The sequence below is a fragment of the Mycteria americana genome, chromosome 7 (genome assembly GCF_035582795.1).
Source record: "Mycteria americana isolate JAX WOST 10 ecotype Jacksonville Zoo and Gardens chromosome 7, USCA_MyAme_1.0, whole genome shotgun sequence".
In the NCBI taxonomy this organism is placed as follows: domain Eukaryota; kingdom Metazoa; phylum Chordata; class Aves; order Ciconiiformes; family Ciconiidae; genus Mycteria; species Mycteria americana.
This window is the reverse complement of record NC_134371.1, coordinates 51,059,807-51,079,766: the sequence shown is the minus strand read 5'-3', so window position 1 is coordinate 51,079,766 and position 19,960 is coordinate 51,059,807. Positions and strand designations below refer to the sequence as shown.

The following is a 19,960-nucleotide window of genomic DNA, read 5'->3' as shown; positions in this document are numbered from 1 at the left end:
GTTAAGATTCATAGCTAAAACTGTTGCCCTCATCAAAGTGAACAAAGTCATACCTATTCTGTTTGAGGACAGGCTACATCACTGTCCTGGTTACGCTGTTCACATTTAGAGGTTTCCTTCACTCTCATGAGATACAGAAGATATTTTGTTGATGCTGTTGTTACTGGGGGGAAGGGAGAGGAATCAACCTTACCTGATGCAAAGATGTAGATGGAGTTTGTGGCCAAAGATTCGTGGAATGGAGTACCATCACTATGGAATCAATCCTACCTTTTAGGGCAAGTGTAACATGTCTGTGTTAATTACAGTATGAACACCCATTCAAAATTAATTGAATTAAACAACTGATGTTCATAAAATATACAGGGATTCCATTGTGCAATAACACTTATGCCTGTTGATTGCGTAGTTAAGCCAGACAGTTTCTAAAGCTAGTTGTTTTATTAAGGGCAAGGTAACTAAATTGGAGGAAGTTATTGGAGAATTAAGACTCCCAATCTGTTAGTCTCACGCTTCTGTAACAATCTTGGTATTATCAAGCCAGTATAACATCTCTGACTCTCAAGGACAAGCTGAATTAAAGGAATAAAGCAATTCACTTTTCTAAAGCATACAGTATATATTTAACTATCCTGTGTAGACAGAGCTGCTGCATTAGATTGGGTGTTTGCAAACCACATGACCTCACAAATGCTATCTTATCACATCACAGGTTCCTCAGACTGACCACAACCACTTAAATCAGACTCTGTCAGCACGGAGGCTCTGTAACTTTGACACGTACTAGTAAAGCAACTACATTTTTAGCTGTCCAGCAGCCTTGCAAGAACTTTACTTGTGGGGAGGGAAAAATCTGATGGTCTCTTGTCCAACTGTGCTTGCAAGATATGGTAAAAGAAAAGTGCATGATTTATTGTGCTATAAACTTCCACCACAAGTTGAAATGCTTACTTTGTAAATCTGAGGGCTAACATATTTCCTTTCAGGGACAACATTTCTTATCAAGTAAGAAAACATTTATAGAGAGCCACATATTTTGAAAGCATTTGTCTAGTAAAGCAAACTATTAGAAGGTGTTAATGTGATTCTAGTCAGTATTGAGAAACAAGTGCTTTGCAAGAGTTAATACAGTACTTTTAACAAACATTACAGTCTTAGTGAGAACTATGAAGTGAGAACAATGTAAAATGTGACTGAGGTAAATCCCACAAAGATTAGCTGGTTTTATGAAAGCAAGCAAGTAAAATTACAATTGCCAAGAGACAAATATACATCTGCCTGTACTACATGGAATAGTACACTTCTTCCAGAAGAAGGCGGGGGGGGGGGGGGGGGGAAGTTGGCAAGAGACTGAGTGGAAGAGCATTATATACAATTATAAATTTTGCAGGAAGAGTCCTAGGCCTTTTCGGACTTGCTGTTCTGTCCTTAGTTCTGATGAAAGAAATGTTACCTATTTCTGTTTCCAAGATATCTAAATGCTGATAAATCTGATCTTCTCTCATTCTCATTTGCCCATATGATCGGATTCACTGCTAGCCATCACCCTAAAAATATGTCTTCAGAGAACTTAAAAAAAATTCTAGCAGGTTGAACTTTAACTAGAATTCATTTTCCCGAGTTAAACTTCCTATCTCCATCATGCAAAGCTATGTACAACTCACTCATACCTTTAAAAGTTACTTAAAGATGTGCCCACACTGCAGTCATGACTGCAACACAGCATAGGCACATCCAGACCAAGTAGCTGGACACCAGCAGACCAAGTACAGCAGGATGAAGCTCACAGTTACTTACCCTGCTTCTGAACATAGTCTAGTTGTGCTTCAGATAAGAGAACGTTTGATTCGGTAAGCCCTGAATTTGACTCAAAGCCTAGTAACAAAATTAACAGAGGAAAGGAATAATGCTTCCTGCTGGTATCCCACCATCAAGCCCAGATGCTATTCTTGCGAGAGAAACAGGAGCTAGGAATGCTGCTAAGAAGCGGCCAACCCATCTTGTGCTACTCCAGTGGGCCACAAGCAGCAGCATCATTTTGTGCTCCTCTATGGCCAATGCCGGAGTCATCGTTTAGCTGCTTGTAAAAATATCCCCTCATCTCCGCAGGGGACAACCTGGACTAAACTGTGCTGGGGACCAGAACCACTCGCTGTACCATACTGATTTAAGATTATTAGCTAATAATAAAGAAACAAGGAGGAAATAATTTGGTAGCTTTTAAACACAGCTTACCTACCATACAAGTTTATGGTATTTAAGACAAAAGGAACTGTTAATGAGCTTTAAACTTTCCTCTTGTGTACTATAGTGCATTGAATTTTATTTAGGTATTGTATTATGTGGCCTATATAGGTGGGTTTTGTTTTTTTTTTTAAATCCTTTACACTGATGGCTACGGTTTACTTTCCCTTCTCCATTTTAGCTTCAGCAGTGAAAGCCTAGAAAGCTAACCCACATTGCAAAATGTATCCTTAATTCAGCCATATTACCAATTACTCCTTTGGTCATAACTTATGCATTATTTATCCTCAAAGTAATTACTTGAAGTGTCTTGAATTTTATTTACACAAGCAAAATCTTTTAAAAGCATAGTATTTAATCTCCAACTTTTATATCTCTTTTCATTAAGCCAATCTTAAAATGTTAGCTCACCAGGAGCAAGATCACACCATGAGATAGCACCTATATCACAATCTTACTGACTGCATTAGGTTCTTAAAACATAATATCAGATCAATTCCTAGATAAACTATACGTATGAGGGAATAGAAGAGTACTAAACTAGTGGTCACTACTTTGAATAGCCATCAAGTTTTCAGATACTGAAAATGGGTGATACTTAAAAAAAATCCCCCCTTTTCTGCATTGTCAATATGCAAGAATTTAATCACCAGAATTTCACTTAAAGTTACTATTATAGCCTTTTAAAGACATCAAAAAATTATTTCGGTGGAATAATAATGCTCCAGTTATCTGTCATCTGTTCTTTTCCATCAGCCATGCTGAAATATTGTTAAAACGGGCAGTTTGCAGAGGGTTTTCTAACTGTTGGAACAGTGTGCCACACTAACATCAAGATTTTGTTTTTCATTCAAATACCAAAAACACATGCATAAGATTTGCCAATTAGCAAACAATCTCATCCTTGCTTCCTCTCAAAATATTTCAAGTAATTATCTGTTAAGAGTATCTCTCATTACAGAGGAACAGCTAGGAGAAAACTAGCTCTGATTCTATGTCTGATATTGGTCAATAGCAGATGCCTGGGAAAGAATGTAACAATAGGCAAATATGCAGTGGCACTTTCCCAGAATGTTTTTCTGAAACTCCAGCAAGCAGCCTATTTTTCAATTATACATGTGACATCTGTGCATCTCCAGGGATTATTTTTTTTCCCACCATGAACTTAGGCAGTTATTTTTTCCAATCTGTATTAACATCGATTTTAGTATGTGGAACGATTTTGGATCTGAAGGAATTTAATCTTTTAAATTTGCAAAAATCATATCCTCTAATATTTTTTTCAACACACCTCCAGTTTCATTTGAAGATCCTAATTCTTGCACTGGGAGAGAAGCAAACAAACGCTCCCTACCCATCATCTTCATCCCACATACAATTTGAATATTTCACCCCTGCCTCCTTCAAAATTCCTTGGATGAAAAAAACCCAACCATTTCAATTTACTAATGTTATCTAGACACCAAAAGTAGGTGAGTAGGAATTAGCTGATCCTCCTCCTTAGGGTCACAAATTTCTCTGGCTGCTGAAGGTGACTAGACAACAGCTAGAACAGTATGAGAAGCAAAAGCAAGGGCACAAAGAAACAAGTCAGTTTATTTCAAAGCTTGCTATTTTGCTTCAGTTATGTTCCCTGGTAACTTTGTGTTTATTATGCTTTTAGCATTAGTTCAGTCAAGCCCTAATTCAGTCCGTTTTTGTATCCCCTGGGAATGGCAAGAGATATAAGACAGAAACATCCCAGTATCTTTTGAAAGCTCTACTCAAATCTAAGACAACAATTGCAGATAAATTCCCAGAAGCCACCTTCTCTCTTCCACAAGTCTCCTTGACTCTACAGAGGTCTGAAACCTTTTATCTGGAAACCTTTTTTTTTTTTTTTTTTTAACCTAAGAATATCAATCAAGAGCAAAAGGTGCCAGAATTATAGAGAGTATTTTATATGTAAAAAAATTCCAAATAATTTGTTACAAAGATAAAAAAAAGCATCACTAAGCGGAGTATTCTTCAACTGCTTCTGAGCTAACAACTACTGGATCCCTCAATTATAGGAAAACGTTGTTAAAATGGATTTTAAAGAGCTATCTTCAACATCCATATTCCTGCTTTCTAAGGAAAAAATGCATGCTAAGTGAAGGAAGCACTAAGTTTCTGTGTGTTGCTGCTCCCCTTCATAAAGCTGTCCCCTAATGCAGATGGCCAATACACAGTAGAATCATAGCCTTATGGAATAATGCTCCACAATCCCAAGTTGCAGAGGCTACTTGCTTTTGTGGACTTGAATACATATTAAGCAGAATTAAGCTTTTAATATGAAAACTGTCATAAGATTAAAACAAACCTACATTTGAAATACTATAGTAATATAAATAAGAAACTGAAATTCAACAGCAAACAAACTCATTAAAGCATTCCAAGAAACACAAAAATCAGCTAGCAGTATGACAAAGACAAACTTTACAAAGTTTCACTTGAAATACAATTTAAAACTTAAGCACTTCAGTCCTAAATCACAAAGTCTGTAAGACTGGAAACCACTTGCTTTTGTCTCCAAAGGTGTCTTGTGGTCTGCCAGTGTAGTTTGTGGGTAAGCATGTCAATTCTAATCTTTTGTACCACTCCTGTAATCTAGGTAACACATACGAGCCTTGCAACATCCAACAGGAAGCAGAGACAGCTGCTGTGTAATATATATAAAGTGACTGCATGTACAGATGGGTAGTGCATGAAATGCAGAACTTCAGCAGTTTATAAATCATTTAATTCCATTCAGTTTGGATTAAAAGTAGAGTGGCAAACTACAAAGAACCTCCTCCTTTTTTCCCCAGTATGTGATTTATGTTGAAATGAGTAACAACTACTTCAAGATTTATCTTAGTCAGTTTTTCTTAAACCTTCAACTTAATGGAAACTCGTAACAGTCCAAACTTTCTAAGTATTCTTTTCCACATACAGTAACTGCTTTACTTCAGTACTACCTACTGAAGTGGGATACTGTCTTGAATAGTAAAAATGTTTCACAAAAGTTGCTTTCACTTAACATTTCAGTGTCTAATCAAAGGAAACCTCTATGAAGTACTAGCACTCCTTGTGCAGCCTGAGAGTATGTAAGCCACAGTACAAATCTTGAAGTGCTTGTATACCCATGCCACATACATTACATCAGTTAAAGCACATTAACTGTAAGGTCAAGTGACAGAGTACAGTGCTCACCAGACCTTACTTCTCTTGTGCCAAAGACAGGGCACCCAAGCTTGTGTACTTACTGACAAGAGTAGCAAAGCTGCTTCATAGAAGCTACAGCCTGTCAAGGCTACACAATGGAAAAGCATTTTAGGTTAAAATCTTACTAAGCTAGAAGAAGTCAAGAGTGCTATAGAGATAGCTTTAAGAATGGAAAGAAAATGGAGGAAGAAAGAAAATGCTAGGTGGAAAGATTTCAGTTAATGAAAAGAACAAATGGCAATGGGACATGAATTTCTGAAAAGGCAAGCAGAGTGTCTAAGTCTAACGCATATTAAAAGCTCTGAAAGAAGTTTACGTCATTACTTCCTGTTTGAATCTGTGACAATCCTCAAAATTTCAGGTTTTCACACTAGTTTCAGCCTTCAACAATAAAGCCATAAGGCATAAGCATCTAACAACTTTATGCCCAATAAAGCAACTCAGCCAATAAGGAGGAAAGGAAGTGCAGCACTAATCTGACACTAAATATACAAAACTTTTCACAGGATTAGCTATTGGCTAACTAGAAATACTGCAGTCTGAGTGTCCTTTCACTATATACCAGCTGTTCTTCAAATGTTGATAGGTTGTGTAAAAGATTAAAGGATAGCTCTCAGTAACTTTCTAAGGAATGAACATAAAAATGACTGACATTTATTTACTAACATTAAAATTGCAAGTTAATAATAATTGATTTACATGTATGTGAACACTGAGTGAAGTTACGGCTGCACTGAGGAACTTAAGTACGAATTCAGCATTTTACATAGTAATGTAAATTATGTTAAATATTTTGATTCTAACCCATATTTGGTTACTCAAGTTAGTGCAAAGAGCAAGCTGCATGTGAGTAGATCTAAAATGGTGTGCATAGAGCAGAAGTCTACAATGCAAGTCTTGTTACAATGTTCTCAAAGCTCCAGCTTTTGTCTGTTTGCTCTCCTGAGTGTTCATCAAATACAAGTTTAAGACCTACTGTGAAGTAGTCAATATACAATTCAGCTTACCATGCTACAGAAATACACTGGTTAGGTATAAGAGGAATCAGGCAGGTATCTTGTTAGAACAAACCAAAAATCCAATACAGTAATTCCATTTATAGTTATTTTACCTTATTTGAAAGGTAAGAAAAAAGGCATCATCTTTTTCTACGTAATTTACCTTGTACATTTAATAGCAATGTGCCTAATTGGTTCAGTTTTGGATGCCATACTACCAATTTCCAGTATGTGCAATTTTACTCAGTAACAGGAACACAACAACTTGAATTTACTATGACTAAGTCTTTTTATAATATGCTTTGAAGACTGACTTACTATTTGAAGGCTGGCATTACTATTCCCAGATGAGTAATAAAAGCAGAAGAAATTTATCCTTTAGGCTGCAAGCTGCACCATATTTAAGATGCATGCAAAATTTTGAGCTCAGAAAAGGAAGACCAAAATTAATCAATGGACTCAGATTACAACAAATGCAATTGGTTGCAAGTTTTTAAAAGTATAAACAAAACTTTTAAAAAATAAAATTAATCATCTGAAGTTATATGCAGAGTTCTGATATGTAGCTGATTTAGGTTACCACACTGGAACAGGCGAGAGAAATATCTGAAATTTGAGGGTCAAACTTTTCTCCACTACAAAGTCAAGAGGTGTTACAGCAGCAGTCTGTTGCACTTGTGCTGTAGTACTGCTCCCCCGGCCCCACCACCTTTTAGTGGAGAGGATTCAGCTTTAGACCCTAGGCACTAATAGTGACCCTCTCTTTGCCATTCTCTGGTGTTCCTTATTGCTGTTCCTCACTGGTGTTTCTAGGTTTGCCCTGTCCCTGGCTACTAGCCTGGCTTGCAAACACCAATGGAACAGTAGACCTTTCACTGGAACTCTGATCAGGATGGATCATGCTGTTGCCGCATCTTGGTACCATTGCCATATTATAGATCATATCACAGGACAGAATTAAAGTATCTAGCTCCTCCAGGTTCCACTGATGCAGGAACACATGCATTCAGATTGCTGGCCAAAGACATGAAATAGTGTTTATCAGAAGGCCAGAATACAGACTTAATTCACAGTTACTTATATTCAATATAGGATCTGTTCATTATTTTGTTCCATCCTTCAGATGGAGAAACTGTAATTCTTCTTATGTAAACTTCTGTAAAAATGCAGTACTGGAGAGAAAAAAAAAAGTTCAATAAGCACAATCAACACTGATGGCCATGCCAAGACATTTAATCTTGTTTCACACACACCCATCCCACCCCTACCTTAAACTATAACTTCTGGATTAGTTTATGTCCAGTTTAAAGTTCCACAATTACAACATATTAGATGGTAACCATGCAGTCACCAAGAACTCTGCTCCTTTACCAGTGCCTTTTACATGTTAACCAGTTGGGAGGTTGCGGTCAGCATGTCACATACACCATCACCCTATCTTCAGGAAGATGAATTTGCAAATTTGTAACGTTTCTTTTGGCTTTTGCAGAAGTAGAATCAAAAAGCAGCTTTGGCTTCAAAAAGAAGCCAAAAAGCAAAGAGCATGGTCATTAATGGATCTACACATGAAGACACTTCAGTGCAGACATAAAAAAAGTTGGTTTATTTAATTGGCATTGACTAAATTATACTAATCCTAACATTTAGCAGTTGAGGACAAACATTTTTGCCTCTTCCTGTTGCCATTTTATTCAGATTTTGCTGTTTCAGGAAACACTGCAAGCAAAGTTCTTTACTTAGCAGCTATGTTAATCCAAGACTTAATTACTATTTATTAGCACCAACTTACCTACATACATTTCAGACTTAACCTTACATTTATCTCAAAATCAGCCCAGTGGGTTATGCTCAAAATAAAGGATTGTGCATGAAGTATTACTTTCCCTCCAAAGTTTTTATTTAAAAACTAGACAAATAGATATGTAACAGTAAGGGGAGAAAAAAAAGTCATTAGTGAACAAGGGCTTCTGGGCTTTACGAAACTCTGTGTAAGGAAGCATTCAGAAATGCTCCCAAGGTAAACTTGTCAACTACATAGAGAGTTTCTTCCTACTGTTTCTATCTATCCTAAAATGAGATACTTTGTTCCTATAGTGTTTACCTAGTTTGGAAATTAAAGATTAAGCCACAACAAAGCACATATCTGGAAGAGGAGTGCTCTTGTACGTGGAATTATTCAAACTCTACTATTTTGTAGAGTTTGAGTAATTAGCTGATGTTTTCCCTAGCTGATAATTTTCTTTCAATCAAAATGAAATGCTAATAAGGATTTGTCTAGACTTAACTGTTTAGGAATCACTGGTATTACTCAGAATTATCATTGTTCTGTGAGCTGACAAACCTCATCTTCATTCCAACCTGTTCACATAAACTTATACACGGTAAATACATACACAATTGTATGCCTTCAGGACAATTGAGTTGCTCAGCCATGCATATGACAAATACTTGTATAGAGAAAATTATGCAACAGCTTTCCAACAGTAATTCTACTTTTCCTCCATAGCAGTGGTTTCTTACCTTTTAAACCTCCAGAGGAAAAAGTCAGTACAGTGCCTTATTTATTCATAATGCAAAATATCTGGTTTTCTGGTAATTCTACAAGCAACTTACTTTCTCATAAGGAACAAAGCAAGGTAGTTATAGTCCTTTAATGGAAAGCACCAGGTTATTGATTTTTAAATTTGTTTTTAAGTGAGCTTAATGACTGGTAAAGGTGCTGGACTGATGGCCCCAGAGACTGTCCTCAATCTATAGCATAGACAGCGTTCCAAGATCCTCCACTGTGTTATAACTCTCAAGGGACTGGTTCTAAAAGGTTGACTCCACTAAGTGTTATGAAAACACTACCTACACTTAAATAAAGAAAGGATGTGTTTATTTAACAAAAGCAAAAAGGCGACAAATAAATAATTAGGTTGTATTGCTCTATGATACTACGGTTTTAAGCAACAGTATCAGACCTGTGTATTAGAAGGCGTATGGAAACAGAAGCAGACTACAATGCAAAGGTGACTGGGCATTTTGCACACAGAGTAGTATTAGGTAAAGACATTTCTTCACAATGCAGGATAAACTGAAATGAGCCAGTGAGCACAGTAGTTACATAAGCCATTTCGGTTTCAGGACCTTCTGATCTTTTTAACAGAAAGTTACTACAACTATTAGAGCAAGGAAGTTTGAAGACAGAAATTTCATAGGTTGAAGTTTTTGGCAGTTTAAAACAAAAATCTGTTAACTGATATTAAGCAAGCATCCTTTTTCTTTTTAAGCAATCTCAGTATACTACCACATAAAATTCATCCTCACAACAGCAAGAACCAAAAAAAAAAAAAAAAAAAAAATCTACATGTGGACTCTTCTACTTGCACAAATGCAGTTTAGTTTCTAACTAAATTAGCCTTAAAAGTTGTAGCAAATAAAGACATAAAGGGGCTTATTTTCATGCACACAGCTCCAAATGCAGTAAATGCAACACAGTGAAATATGATTAACTTGTGAAATTAAGGAAAAAACCAAGATGGAACATAAATGCTGATCTCATTTAATGTCAAATCATGTAACTAAGCAATTTTTTGTTCTCTTACATCCCAGGATAAGGGCAAGATTCATGTATAAGAGTTAGTTTTATTGCATTCATTTAAAATAACATATGTTGGCAAAATCAGGTACTGAAGCTGTAATAACCATTAGATAAGCAAAACCTGCTACAAATGAAAGATGGGACAAAAGGTGCAAGTGATCAGAGGCAGTAGTATTTTATCACTTACCTCATGATGCAGCTCAGCTATCTGATCTTTCAGTTCTCTGATGTACTGGTTAGAATCAGATTTATTAAGCTGCCCTTGAATCTTTCCTTCTTCTTTCTGTTTTGGTTAAAAAAAAAAAGATTCTTATTCAAATTATACATAGATATACTATATTAAAAATCTTATTTTAGCTGTCTGCATATTTTTGTCATGAGCAGAAGCTATTCAAGCACTTTTCATCTGGTTGGAGTCAGAGCAGGTACCTAGGGGTGTCAGTAGCTCAGACCAAGTTGACTGTCTCAATACCACCCATAGTATAGGCAGGATTCTATTGAGGAGCATGAAGAATTAACAAAGCTTCACAGGTCAAATTCACATCCAATGTGCATGAGGTTGCATATGCAATTTGGTAAAGCATCCCTACAAAATCCTATCAATATATGGAATGTATCTTAGTGTACATTATCTTCACTAACGTAAAGTTTTCATTTAGTAACAAGGGATTTCCCTTTGTCTCCAAGTGACAAGTAAACAACACATGTTCTTTCCTTGCATTGTAGGACATGCACTGGGAAACACTTATTACAAGCTTTTTTCTCCCCTAAAAAAAAAAAGCTGTAACATAAAATATTGTGGTATTTATCATATAGGAGTTCCAGAGAGCATAAGTGAAGAGAGGTATGTCCCCTTGCACCAATACTGAGAGGTACAGAGAAAAACTGGCAAGTAGAAAAAGCCAGAGATGAAGAGGAATGTGAGAGTTCCCTTATTTGTCAACCAAATGCAGCTCCTAAGTTTCAAGATGCTTAAGAAGGTGTCATCTGTACTTGAATGCCTGCAACACTAACTTTCAGCTTGTCTCTAAAAGGAATCCTAATGTGACTGAACCAAACTTGGCAGATCTGAGATAAATAACCACCCTTGATGGAGAAGGCAGCCTATATCTTCAGTTTGGTACTAGTAAGGCAAAAGCAGCGGATTTAGGGTTTTTTTTTTCTTCCAGCTGAGTAATTACTGAAGCAGCCACCAGCTTTAGCAGACAGAAGCACCTTGATTTCATATAAATCTTTACCTTGACTGTAAGTCACATACAACCAATATATTACAGAAATACAAATATAATGGGAATATCTGTTTTTTCTAACTGTAGCTCATTTTGCTGAAGTTTTAATTATACTTGAAGAAAGCAAACAGTTAATTTCAACAACAGGAGAGTTCAAAGTAATTTGCAAACAGAATTTAAATACCTTTTAGAATGAAAGGTGTCAACTGTTCTTCAAAATACAAGACAAAAAGCTGTAATGGAGAAGTTATTTTAAAACATCCCTCTGAAATATCAACACCAGGACAGAACATGTACCAGGACATTAGGGGGAGGGACAATATACCACCTTCCAAACCCTTTTGCTGCATGAAGAGAACAACCTTGAGCACTGTCAGTGCTGGCAATCTCAAAGCAATTTCTCTAATTTCAGACTTTGTTTTTCTTGCAGCAAGGTATGCATTACTTGAAAAACAACTTTATCATATTCACTATTAATTCACAGAATCTGCAACATGGAGGCACAAGATCCTTTAATGCATAATTCCATATTGAACCTAGTTTCCAAGGCAACCTATGGCTCAAATTCACAAAAAAATGATTAATATTAACAACGTTCCTGTCCTAAATAGGTTAAAAAAACCCCACAAACCCATCATCTCTCTTTACAAGGATGACTATTGGTATTGAAGAAACCAAAACAGAAGCAACATAACCTGCAGACCAAAAATAATGCTGTTTACATCTGTATATAGAAAAAGCTTCATTGCTGTCAGAAACTAAGATTCCAGACAATGAGAATGACCTGATCTCTTGTGGTAGCAGGAATATACAGGAGAAATGCTTGTCTAAGTCCTTTCCCTCTGTTTGAAACCCTGACTTTTCCATTTAAGCTTCTTGTTCTATGGACTCCAAATTACATCGTAGCCATACACTATAGTATCAAAAAGCAAGAGTAAAGCCAGGTTTTACCATAAATAGAAGATAGGTGCCATAGTCCTTTTAAAATGAAAGTGTAATAAATAGCTGAGCTTACATTCAAACTGGATGCACAAGGGGACATGAAATAGGCATTCCCAAGTTAAGTCGGTATAAACTAACAGCAGAAGCAATAACACTTACTAGCTTAAGTTTGGCACTGCACAAATAGCTGAAAGCTGTTAACGTATACCATATAGAGTACACCATATTGGGAGTATACACTTTCATTATATTTACGTGGTTTTATTGTTACTTTTTATTAACTGTAAAGTTAATGCAGATATCACAGAATAATTTGACATGTAAATTTGCTCATGGAAGAACTGACTCTAGCTCCAGTCAGCTGGAGTTGAACATAGGGCATAAGCCTGGCTTACAAGATCCTCATTATTAGTCAAGGGCAAATAAGTTTCAGTTTTCCTTTCAGAATTTAGAGATTTTGTAAAGATGACAACTCACAAAAATGCATTTAGCACAAAAAAGGAACCCTGCAATATCATTTTCTACAAAAATACGTTTCAAATAGAAGTTATGCTGTAACTTCCTCTTGCAACACTCAAAACACTAGAGGTCAGAAGCTGATCCTTTTAACTAGCTGCAACAGAAATCAGATATTTCTAGCTAACTAAATAAGCCCATTTTCTCTAAGCTACAAAGTCTGTCTACAGTGGGTAAATTGGAATGATGACACAGGAGAAATTTTAAGATATCAAAGTCTTCATAGCTGCTGTTCATGTCTCTGAGCAACAGCAAAGATATATTCTACTTTGTTTTTTTTTAAATAAGCTAAGTTGATCATGCCATTACTTTAGTTATTTAAAAGATACTTATGCAGGTGCAGTAGCAAACCACTGGAAAACATGCAGGGGTCAGACACTATAGCATGAGAATATTTTTTAATTCTTACCAAAATAATCTGATTTAGAGAATAAATAATAAGTAGACAGCTGAAAGTTTACATATTTCAAATGAACCAAAACATTTATTTTATAGAAAGTAGTTTTAACTGTGAGATTATGATCTTTAAGTTACCCAACATTCTTTAAAACTGTGAGAAGAGATGGATATTTCTCATCAATACATACATTTATTTTCATACAAGTACAAAATATTACTACGATCTGCAGAATTGTTTCACTTTCCAGTCACATTTCATATTTGCATTAAGTTCAGATTGCTTTCTAGCAATTTCCAGCTTCTGATGAGCATTTGTTAATCAAAGGCAAATTTTAATGTGAGCAGCTTAAATCCGGTAGTAGCGCAGCTTGACAGAAGTCAAAAAGCAAAACTGTTGGCAGGAAAAACTTCAACATGGCAGTTCCTTCTAACATTACAGAAAGCAATATTAACAGCTTTCCCTACTATCTGTTGGTACCTGTCACAAAGACAGAATGCTTTCTCCCAAAAGTTCTGTCATTCTAGATTTGCTTTTCAACCTACCCTAGATTATACAACACGTTATCTATTACTTCCTGGTTATCATAAAAACCTATTTCTTGCTGTTTTTATCAAGTGTTCTTAATATCATCCTAGAGTCTCTTTTAAGGAGTACTGTCAGTGTGTACATCTTGAGACAGTAAAAACCTCCACCACTGCAAAACAAACCCTATATTCTGCCCCCACGCAGGTTAGATTCCCACTTGTACATCATAATTCTAGATGACATTAGATTAGTGCCAAAGCACAGCTATATGCCACTGTGATCGGTGAAAGCCCCAGAGCCAGCAAGCACACTCATGCTCCAAACATTTATCAACACGCATGGAAACTGCACAAAGGATTTTATGTTCACGTTTCATTTAGTAGCTTAATTCATTTAGTAGCTTGAGCAGCTTCAGCTTGGATTTTTCAGTTTCAAATGTAATACCACATTATATAGATACAATTTCTAACTCTTGAGACTGATCTAGTCATGAGGCAACTGAGATTAATACCAGAGTTACCATTTGTTCTTAGTTCAGAATCTGAATTAAACTTGGCCAAGAAACAGAGGGACAGGGAATTAGCTAGGTTGCAAGTGACGTGAAAGTGGGACAGAAACTTGAAAAGTGAAGATAGAACAGGTACTGAATGGAACTGAAACAAAGGTAAGGACCTTAAACAATAACACTGATGGATTCTTGCAGATGTCATCTTCAGCCCACTATCTGCAGGATATGGCTGTTGCATTTATTTAGTTAGTTGATGTATTGGAGGGCAACTGAAGATAATAATCTTCTAGGAATAAATACTAGCCCTCTGTCATTCGTTTGCTTCTCTGGAGATGCATGTTTTCCATTCTTCCTGTTCTACTGCTGCCATCCTTCATTTTGCTTCCAGGTGTCATAACCCTCTAAAGAACAAATTCATTCATTTCTCCTCCTAAGGGTCCAACAGTATATGTTGAAAAGGTTTCTAGGCTCAGGAAGGAAGAAATCAGTCTTGTCTGGATTAAGTCTTGTCTGGCCTTAGTCACCTCAGCCTAAGAACGAGCTACGGCACAGGGAAGCTCAACTGCTGAGATCAAAGGATAACTTGAGTTGGGGAACGGAGGGCTACTTGCCCAAAGGACAGAAGCCTGCACTCCCTGTGGTCCAACCCCAGTAGCCAGGGAGGTCAGAGCCCACATTCAGGACATTCTTGATATCCTTCTTTCTTGTCAATCCTATTATTATTATTATTATTGCTAGCTTCTTGCTTCAAGTGTTGAGCCATGCAGATGTGCTGGAAAATACATGCTTTTAGGATGGATTGATCTGGCAAGTCTTTCACAGCTAAAACAAATTTAATCTCGGGTCTCTTAAATGGTAGGGGTGCTCAAGGGCAAAGGACATAAAACCTGTCTTCTGTAAAACCACCAAGGAAAAAAGGGAGCTGACTGCCCTGCTCAAGGCCCTTCTATATTCTGAATCTGGCTTTAACTTTCAATTTTTTAAAAATACGTAAAATCGAAGGGTTTCTGTTTCCATTAAATTACATTTTCATGTGCTCTGGCTGCAAACTGGTCCAGCTTCCTCAGAATAGACTATTTCAGTTGGAAGGGACCTACAACGATCATCTAGTCCAACTGCCTGACCAATTCGGGGTTGACCAAAAGGTAAAGCATGTTATTCAGGGCATGGTCCAAATGCCTCTTAAACACTGACAGGCATGGGACATTGACCACCTCTGCAGGAAGCCTGTTCCAGTGTCTGACCACCCTCTTGGTAAAGAAATGCTTCCTAATGCCCAGTCTAAACCTCCCCTGGCGCAGCTTTGAACCATTCCCATGCATCCTATCACTGGATGCCCGGGAGAAGAGATTAGCACCTCCCTCTCCATTTCCCCTCCTCAGGAAGCTGTAGAGAGGGATGAGGTCGCCCCTCAGCCTCCTTTTGTCCAAATTAGACAAGCCCAAAGTCCTATGAGGAGCAGTTAAGGACTTCCCTTCCAGCTCTTTCACCAGCTTTGTTGCCCTCCTCTGGATGCATTCAAGGACCTTCACATCCTTCTTAAGTTGTGGGGCCCAGAACTGCACAAGTATTCAAGGTGAGGCTGCACCATAAGTTACTAGACAGCCCCACTGACATAAGAAAAATTAAAATTGCTTTCATGTAGCTTGAGTTAATTTAATTGAATGCTTCCTATTGTAGCATTTACTTCAGTAGGAACTGGGCATTTCACTCTGCATTGGTTTTATACTGTGCTTGAATAGTTTTGTACTACTGTGCTTGAGTAGTTTTGTACTTCTGAAGAAAACACTCAGATCAACTGTACTGGTTCAAAACTGAATGTTAAGATTCTATTTACAATTTAAAAGTCTTTAAGGTATGAACATCACACCTTCTAAATGGAAATAGCACAAGCAATTAGTAATCTCTCTCTTCATGGGATTTTTAAAAAATCTAAGATTATACACATAGGATGTGGGTTGTTGGGTTTTTTTTTTGAGGGGGAGCACTATTACAGAAAATCTGTGGTATTTGGGGAGGTCACGACACAAAGAAGAATAGCTGGTCTCTAGGCAAATAGCAGCCATTTTAAGTTTAAAATGAATATACAGTGAAAAAGCCAGATAACATATCAATAAGCGACGTGTGAGTATTATCAGAATAGCAAAATAATGAAAGCTAGCCAATTCTGGAATCTAGGAATTCTGTTTAAAAAAAAAGCCACAGTTATATGTGAATGAATCTCTACATCCATTTCCCTGGGGTACTGCTTCTGCATATTGGCACCACTGCTGTGCCTACCTTCTCTTCCCAGAAGGGTTTTTAGAAAAAGTAATGCCAGTTGGTGTTACATTGTAATTAAAGATCCATCATCTCGATTTTGCTGCTTTTGGAGATTAATAACTCCCCCCAATCTTATCTTCTCTTCCAACAGACCAGCTCCACCAGCACTAACAGGGTTAGAAAACCCTGTATCAGAGAAACAAACACCCTACTGGCCAGATATCACCTCTGCTCAAGGAAAAGGTACTTGTAACAGTGTAAGCAGCCAATATGCAATCCAACCTCCTGCCTCAGAGGCTGTGTATAGAGAGGGAGCAGCACAGGCAGTGGAGGAGGAAATGAGCCCTACAGATCAAAGAAGAGCTGCTAAAACAGAACTCACTTAGGCCCCTTCAGTTTTGGAAGCTCTCACCTCTCTCATCCTGCTCTGAAGTACTAGAGTTACTGTACTTGCACGCATACCAAGAGTGATGCTGAGAGCTCCTGAGAAGAAAAATCTGTTCCCCAAAGATTTGTGTCTTAGAACGAGGAAAATTCTGCCCCCCAAAAAGTATCAGTTGAGATTCATGGTTGTAGTTCTTGTACTTAAATCCTCCTTTGTCTGGCTTTCTAAAAGAAAAACAGCTTTTCTGTACCTTCAAAAGAAGCAGCAGCCAGTCTCAAGAAACATACCTGATGCCTACTGAGCATGTGGAGACCTTCCAAACTCAATCAGCATAGGACCAGGATGCACAGCTGGCAACACAAGAGTGCAGGGACAGACCGCTTCAAAGAATGCTGATCTTAAATACCTGAAACCGTTATTGTATAGCACCCCCCAAAAATCAAGTATAGTAGTCATGATAAAACAAAGTTTAAATAATAAATAAATAAATCACTGGAAGCCACCTGGAACACACTGGAGGCCTTAAGCCTGCTTTTGCTGCTCGATCAAGAAAGGTCTAAGTATAAGATACAGAAGATCCATGTAGTCAAATTTCAGTTGCAGGTGTTTCATCCCAAGAGGAGCACAAGCAAAGTTTTCTAAAATACTCTTGACAGTCACATCAGAGTAGGAAAAGAAATACATGTCAACAAGAGAATAGGCCATTTTAAATAATAAGAAAGCATCTAGGGTTGTCTTCACTTTAATAACTGCAAACTTAAAAACACAGAAACACAGAAAAACAAAACCAATGGCTTTATAGGCAGCCAAAATCCAGGCACACTAGACAGTTGCTGTTCCTCAGATAACAGTGTATCATCTTTACTAAAAATGTCTAGAGGGTAGGGCATTTCCCTAACACCCTTAGTTTGATGTCTTCTGACTTAGAAATATTTACTTGGTAACAATCCGTCTCAGCCTCTTTTCAGGGGATGCTTTTAAATTCTTACTCTGTGGCAGAAGACACTGCATTAAAAATGTAAATGAAGTTTATTCAGAAGGGTAAATGTGGTAACTAGTGTCCTTTCAGTGACTTTACAGTGACTCATTCTAGACTTTCAAAAAACACATCACTAACATCACACACCACTATTGATAAGAGTAAAAAAAAGTTTCCTGTAATTTGAAAAGATGGAAACAATTTCTTTACTCAACAGTCAGTACTTGGAAAAGTTATTAAACAGAGGTCATAGAAAGGCTTCATTCTAACGAAATAGTGCTAAAAGTTTAAACTGTGGGGGAGAGAACTAGCACAATCATGGATTTCCTTTACAGTTGTTCTCAAAGCAGCTTTGACATGGTTAGAGATAGGGTAAATGTGACAAAATTCTCTGAATCTGCCAGGAAACACATCAGGAGGAAGTGATGTTACCCCTGTCCAGATCAACCTAACGAAGAGAAGAATGAATTCTTATAGATAGTTTTTGCTTTCAGATTACTCAGACCTAAAAACAGTTTTCTGTATTACAAGTGTGCTCTGTACCTCCCCAACCCAAACGAGCCATGGATAATTTTAAGAGGATGCTACAAGTCACCAGCCTGAATAGAAACAGAGGAAGAGGGATTAAGCTGCAGAGTAGAGACTGCAGCTGACACAGCTCTGCTTCCTCAGTCTGTCTACACTTTCACTGGCCTAGTGCTCCTTACCCTAGCCAGCTGATTGACTCTAGCTTTAACTGATTTAACCCTGCCTGAATTTCTCCAAAGCCTCTTTTTCTCTCATTTAGTTTCTCCTTCAACTATTGCAGGGAAAGTTGTTTTTTTTTAAAAAAAGAAAAACAACCCACAAACCACAAAACTGAACAACACCGGGACCAACAGGGCTGCCCATATGCCATCAGAAGAAACACTTGCTGTTAGGCCAGAAGTGTAGTGAAACTTGGTAGACTTTTCTTGGCAGCTTTAGGAAAGCACACACAAGCTAAAAGCAATAGGGTTTTAAAGGCTTATATTAAGAAGTTAAAAGCATTTGCTTGTTGCAGTCTTGAAGCTATCAGACCAGTTCAGCTGAAAACAAGAAAGACTAATTCCCTGAGGAAACAAACCTGAGGTTTTGCTGATTTGCTATAGACATAAAGGGAGACACTATCCATTCCTTAGTCCTGGCTCTCTGTATCTTACAAAAGGATGGGACAGAAGGGGTCAGAGAGTGCATGTAGCTTGGCCAAAACAAGTCATTTAGTTATAGGATGTGAACCTCTAACCTTTGTGAGAAAGCAGAACATACCATATTGAAGAGAACAGCTTCTCCCCAGTGTGGAGGTACAACAAATAGCAGCCCAGCCATCCAAAATCCATCCTTCATATGTTAATAATTTGCTCAAATGTCCTGCTCAAAGCCCAGAAGCCTGCTAAATACTTCCAAGTCATGCTTCCTTCCCAAGTGTTTTATAAGTGGAACTGGCAAGTGAGAGTAAAATAAGGAGAGGATAGAGGAGAAAACAAAGGCTAACAAAGTAAACCTTTGTTTATACGTAACTTCAGGGTTTTTCTTTGCCACTTCTGGGGCTTAGGTATATGCAACGTTAAGTTAAACTTCAGTTACACTTCAATTTTTTGTTATTTTTGCTAAGGAACAACTCATACATTTTTCTTGTTTAAGAATATCCATCATGTATTGGACTATTCTTTGCAATTCAGTGTGTTTACACAAAAGTTTAAAAGCTTAGCATCAGGAACTGAATGCCTGACCAAGATAAGATGACATTCAGAATATATAAAAAAATAAGTTCCTAACATCATAATAAACTGACGCCTTGCTGCAAAATTACATCTACTAGTAAATGACAGAGTTCTATCTCCTTCTCCCTCTCTGTCATTATTAGTAACCAAAACTAAGAGTGACCCAGAAACTGTGATTTAAATCTAGCATTTGTGTGTGTAACGTCAGATCAGTTCTTACGTGGGAGTAGTGATACTCTACGTTACAAATTTAACACCAGTGTCTTGCACCTACACCTACATGAACATTTAAAAGAAAACTGCACAGTTTAGGTTAAGCATTGCTATGGACCACGTGGACCTGGCACTGAATCCCTAGAGCTTCTTAGAAAAGCACCATCCCCCTTCAAAAAAAGGAAGGCCATGTGGTAAGTTAACTTCCT

General features: G+C 37.4%; 1 protein-coding gene across 6 annotated transcripts in view; it reads right to left on the bottom strand.

The window, feature by feature from the left end:
* EVI5 (ecotropic viral integration site 5) overlaps positions 1–19,960 on the bottom strand; it is an 86,065-nt gene that overhangs the window by 13,527 nt on the left and 52,578 nt on the right. For all 6 annotated transcript variants that reach the window (XM_075508368.1, XM_075508364.1, XM_075508363.1 and 3 more), the window contains one exon: positions 10,238–10,333. In XM_075508368.1, coding sequence (XP_075364483.1) covers positions 10,238–10,333 — 96 coding nt within the window. The remainder of the gene's footprint in view (positions 1–10,237; positions 10,334–19,960) is intronic.